General features: G+C 46.1%; 1 protein-coding gene across 2 annotated transcripts; it reads right to left on the minus strand.

Moving 5' to 3' along the window:
• Positions 1-835: 835 nt before the first annotated feature.
• Positions 836-3,347, minus strand: IL20 (interleukin 20). 2 transcript variants are annotated; one of them, XM_030301758.1, is made up of 5 exons: positions 3,189-3,347; positions 2,847-2,912; positions 2,600-2,752; positions 1,940-2,014; positions 836-933 (listed from the first exon to the last, which is right to left on the minus strand). In XM_030301758.1, exons 1-5 carry the CDS (start codon positions 3,345-3,347, stop codon positions 856-858), a joined length of 531 nt encoding a protein of 176 aa, XP_030157618.1. In that variant the 3' UTR covers positions 836-855. The 2 variants fall into 2 exon arrangements, with proteins under 2 accessions (XP_030157618.1, XP_035920248.1); XM_036064355.1 differs by lacking the exon at positions 1,940-2,014.
• Positions 3,348-5,756: the final 2,409 nt, after the last annotated feature.

The following is a 5,756-nucleotide window of genomic DNA, read 5'->3' on the forward strand; positions in this document are numbered from 1 at the left end:
CTTCACTCAGTCATCGTCCCTTCATGTGGAGGGCAGAGTCATGGCATCAGAGATGTGAGTGAATTAAGAATTGAATTGGGGATGCATTCAGTAGGAGGGAAAAGGTCCAGGTTCCCACTGGCATCTTTCTTCCCCAGAGGAGCAAGAAGTCCCTCGGTGATACGAGATATTCAAGCTCTCCGCGCCATTGTTTTTGCTCCTGAAGCATTTGCAAACTCCAAGAAGATATTTATCATGCAAAGAAAACTTTATTTGTAGAAGTGCATTTTTGCCATACAAGATTCCGTAGCAAGTATGGGGTTGGGGAGGTGAGTGGAGGTGGTCAGTAATTGTGAGACAAGTCTACAATTTCACATCAGAAATTCTTCTACAGCCCACACTTAGTAGCCATTAGTTCACTTTTAAATATCTCACAGAGTGAGATACACATGTCCTTGATTTAATAAAAATGAGTAACACCCTTAGCCACCCCTCTAGAATTTAGAGGGTTTGTTTACTGTGCGAAAACTCGTAGTCAGGTGATAAATATAACCCGTGAATTTTTTAAGTCTTGTCTTCACATACAAAAATAAATAAGTTAAATAGCAAAAATAAATAAATATATTAAGTAATAAATACACCCCACGGTGGAAAAGATCTCATCAAAATCTTATAAAACGATGGTCTCCATTCAGAGTGGGAACTCCTGGGGACAACCACAATAAGGAAGCAAATAATCAATAAATAAATAATCTCCACAGTGGCCAGCACTACGTTGTACAGCAGCGAGACGGTGGTTGGGGGTCACGCCTTCGCGGGTACCGAGGACTGGGACTCTTGGCCAGCACTATTGCCAGCGGGGTCGTCACCCTCCTCCTAGGCCAGCTCCTCCATCCACTGCAGGAGAATGTCCAGCTCTCCCAAAGCCTTCACCACCGCTGCCTGAGGCGTAAGCTGAAAGACACACACTTCTGTGCTGAGCATCTCATAAAGGGACAACATGTGCTCCCGGGTTAATGCTCTCCTTTCACTGGTAGGTCTGCTGGGCATTGCGAGCCCAGTATTCTCTTCAAGATGGAGAGCGTGAAAGGCGTGATGGAATCTCAAGATCTCACAAGAGGAAGGAAAATCCTGGAGTCCATGACATAGGGAAACTGAAGCCCAGAAGGTGGCAGAGTTTGGAGTATAACCCAAGCATCTTGAATCACAGAGATCAAAGTAATTAGACTGTTGGGTTTTTTCTTAAAGAAAGATGTGTGTGTGTGTGTGTGTGTGTGTGTGTGTGTATGTGTTAGGAGTTGCCTACTGTGCAACTTTAACCGAGCAAATATTTATTGTGTTAAGCACTGGGCTGGCTAAGGATTCAGAGATAAATGGCACAATGCCTACCCACAGGGAATTCAGTCAAGTGAAGGAGACAGAAGCAGACAACTAAAATGTAGTGTGGTGGATGGAGGATGGAGTCTCCACAGGATGACAGAAGAGGCACCTACCTCTGAGAGACATAGTCAGTACCTTCCTGGAGGTGATGCTTAGGGTGAGTCTTAAAGGATGAGTAGGAATTAGTCAGTGAGGAGTGGACTTCAAGCCTTCCTGGCAGATGTGCAAAGGCATCAAGGTGAGGAACAGCATGGCATGGGCGTGTGTGAAATTGTGACTGTTTTTGAGGGTACGTATAAGTGTGTAATGTTGGAAAACTACTGCTTCTTGTTTGTACAGCTGGAAGACACAGATGTCTCTGGAGTGACTTGATGGAATTAAGAGCGTCTTCCAGAGACAACACCCTTCTAGAGCCTGGATGGGTGTCCCCTGGGTTAAAGCAGAGGGATGGTCCACGTGACCTCAGAGGGCAATTGTTGAGGGCTACAGGATTTCTACCGGTATGAATATCTATCCCACCCAGTTGTGATCTCAGTTCTAAAAACACACCCATCCCTACCGAGGCCCAAATTGCATATACCTCTTCGAAGTGACTCAGAATCTGGCTGTATTTCTCCACTGCTTCCTCCCCACAAGGGCATGTCATGTGGGCATGCTGAAAAGAATGCCACAGAATGATGGATTTTATTAAAGATTCTGATTATCTGCCCTCACCACTGCCACGAAGTAAGGAGAATTCTACTCTTTCACCTGCGTTCCTGTACCTACTCCATTCTTATGGAAAGTCTTTTCAGACCTCATCATTTTGGATCAGTAAACTACTCATCAGCCAGAAGAGGAGGCCACCTTTGTAGGCTCACATAGGGAGCTCTTTGTTGGATACCTAGGTCCTATTCAGACCTTGTCTTGATATTCAGCCCCACGGCCTGCTGAGAGGCTGAGGATACACTAATGTACTGTAGGATCCTTCACCTACAGTGGAAAGCGGAATTCATGGCTAACAGATAATTATCATTAACATGAAATAGCATTTTGCAGTTATGTAGACTTTTTGCATAGGGCCTATACCCCAAAGACAGTAAAACTGAGTTCTTATGACCCGTCACATGGTACAATACCGATTATGAGAACGTTTGGTTTCAGTTTTGCTAGCCAGTAAATGGGGATAAGAAAGAGCTTGGTTGCTAAGTCATTGAACTATGTGCGGCGATGGGTCCTTTCACCCAAGACCTTTACTCACGCAGAGCCGGAGGTCCTTCTTGATGGTAAGAAAAGAGTTGGCAAGACTGCTGGTCTTCCGGAGGATATGGTGGTCAGGCGTCTGATAGTTTTTGAAAACCCTGTCCAGGTACAGTCTCAGTACATGGCGGAGGAGGCAGCACTGATCTGCAGGCTACAAAGGAGACTGGCATGTTGGTGGCATCCGGGGTGGTGGAGATGCCTCCAATTTATATTTCCTCCCACAGTTTTATGGACCAAGCACATACCTTGGTGTCTTGCAAAGACTCAGTCTTCCTCAAGATTCTGATGTCAATGATTTCATCTTTGGCTTGCTAAGTGGAAGAAGGCAAGGCAGGAAAGGACAGGTCAGGGACTGCTGCCGGGTGTTAGACATCAAGACCTCTCTCAACTTTTCCTTGCCACAGCCCAGTGGACGTCTCTTGCCAAAACACTTTTCAATTTTGAACTACAACTCTTTCTTGGGAATGCATCCTCCTGGTATGGGGTCCCCAGCCTGTCTCTTTTTGTGTCCCAGAGGACAGAGAAGGACAAGTAGAGAAGGAGAGAGGCAGCCACAGGGGCAGGGAGGGGTTGCCTCCTTCGCTTACCACACTGTCCCGTATCTCAGAAAACCCGTTTCGCATTGCCTGAAGGTTTGTGGTGATCACACAACTTCCCAAATGGAGTGTCTTCAGCCCAGCAGAAGGGGTCCAGAAGAGATAAAACACAGCAGAGAGAAGGCAGATGGGAAGACCAGACGCTTTCATCTTGTGCCAGAATCTGAAGACCACGGGAGCTAGGAATTCAAAGGAAAGAGCATGACTTACTGATTTTCCCAATGTCATGTCTGAAGAAGCCAATTCAGTCCAGGGACATGCTTTCCCCAGGTGTCCCCTTGTGAAACTCAATAGCTTTGTCTGGGTTTGGACGGTCTGGCCCATTCATCTAACTTACTAAGAAAAGCTGCTGAGCTGCTGTCCCGGAAGGAGAGACTTCGGCTGCTCGTTCAGGGTCTGTGAGTTGGTGCTACAGGTCCCGACTCCTTTATTCTGTCCCCATCCCAGCCCCACCGTCATTGCCCAGCAGGTAAGGCCTGGAGCAGCAGGTACTTGCAGTGAGTAGACAGAGGATTACATTTCGGGGAAAATGTTAAAACTTGTTTTGCCCAATTGACGTATACAGTCTTCCCTTCCAGAATGCCAGTGTAGCTCACTCTTCTGGTCCCCTTGAGCCCACAGGGGAACTGTGGGAAAACAGAACCTTACAGAAGCTGTTGCTGAGCCACCGAAAACACTCGGGGGAAAATTGTCTGGATTTTATGGCTACCCCCAGGGCAGAAGAGCTTAGCTGTTTGGTATTTGGGATCGGGTTGGTTATTTCGGGATAATAGATTTATTTCAGCCCCAAAGGCAAATAGAAAGTCAATGATTTCATAACAATCTTACTGCCAGGGAAAGGCAAGATCTGATGGGCAATCAGCCCAGTTACACCTAGCACTTCGCTCTCCCGAGGTGTCTGTGCTCCACAGCGCCCTCTACAGGAAGACTATAGTCAGGCACACGGGAGAGGGAGGCAAGAGCGGGCTCTTTTCTGGCTCTGCCCAGGTCCCAAAAGAAAGAGAAGAAAGGCAGGAGGGGAACTCATTTCTTCCTGGAATAGACGGCTCCATAGGAGGGCACTTTATAGTGTCTCCTGAGTTTGAAGATAAATTATAATGAGCTGGGATTAGTGTAAGGAGAATGGAGTACTCCTCTCAGGCACCGAATGTAAGTGGGCACTAAAAGTCTCAATCAACAAGACAAATAATATTTCATGCGACATCAAAATTAATGAAAAACATATCCATGATGCACCACATATTTTAAATAACGAGTGAATCTGCCAGTGCCATGCTGAGACGTATTGGCTACAAGTTCCCATCAAAATAGGTTGTCCCTATTTGCTCAGGACTGGGCGGCGGGGGAGGGGGGGGAGGTGGTGTCCCAGGACACAAGGATTTTAGTTTCAAAACTGGAAAAGTCACAGGTAAACCTGAATGAGGTAGTCACCCTACGTCTATGTGACTCTGGACAGGTAAACTCACCTTTTTGAGTTTTGTTTTCTTAGCCCCCCAAATGAAACAATCACACTTACCCCAGAAGCTTGTTTTGACATTTAAAGACAATGATACATGATTTACACACCTAAAATATAGCGAGTGATCAATTAATTTTAAATAGAGAATGCTGTTAGCTGCCTTGAGCATAGAGGGTATATAGTAAACATCCTTTAAATTCAACAACTTGATTAGCATTTCTTGAGCACCATCTTTTTAAATGATTATTTTAATTAAAAATTTTTTTTAATCTTTATTCATTTTTGAGAGATAGAGTGTGAGGAGGGGAGGGGCAGAGAGAGAGGGGGACACAGAATCCGAGGCAGGCTCCAGGCTCTGAGCTGTCAGCACAGAGCCTGACGTGGGGCTCAAACTCACGAACCATGAGATCATGATCCGAGCTGAAGTCGGGCTCCCAACTGACTGAATCACCCAGGCACCCCTATTGAGCACCATCTAAAACACTGTGCTAGGTACTGGTGTGTGAAGACAAACATGATAATTCTCTATCCTCAGGATATTTTGTACTGTTGGAAAGGGCTCCTTTAGATGTGGCCCTGAACACACTTGGGTAAATGATTGGAAGAACCAGGCTGACCTCCAGAACTGTGTGAGTAGTGTAGAGAAAGGGAATTCTCTTACCTGAGCTCAGGAAAGGCTGCTGCTTCTGGTCACCTAGGAGTCTGTCTCAAGCCAAGAGGCTTCCAGTTTTATATACAGGTCACAGAAAGGAAGTGAACTCCTGCAGGTGAGGGCTGGAACTCCCTTGGAATTTCTCTGGTGGCATCTCACTTCCTCCCATTCTAAGGCAGATTAATCTCAGGCTGCATCACCTCAACATTTTCTTCTAAAGATTCCTTCCTAGGAGACTGCTAATTATAGTTTTAGACAAAGTTATAGTTTATCTAGTTATAGTTATAGTTTTTAGATAAAGGATATGCCTGGGGGCGCCTGGGTGTCTCAGTCAATTAAGCAACCGACTCTTGATTTCAGCTCAGGTCATGATCTCCCCGTTCACGGGTTCGAGCCCACATCGGGCACTGTGCTCAAGTGCCGAGCCTGCTTCAGATCCTCTGTCTCC

This window comes from Lynx canadensis, chromosome F1, assembly GCF_007474595.2.
Source record: "Lynx canadensis isolate LIC74 chromosome F1, mLynCan4.pri.v2, whole genome shotgun sequence".
Taxonomy (NCBI): domain Eukaryota; kingdom Metazoa; phylum Chordata; class Mammalia; order Carnivora; family Felidae; genus Lynx; species Lynx canadensis.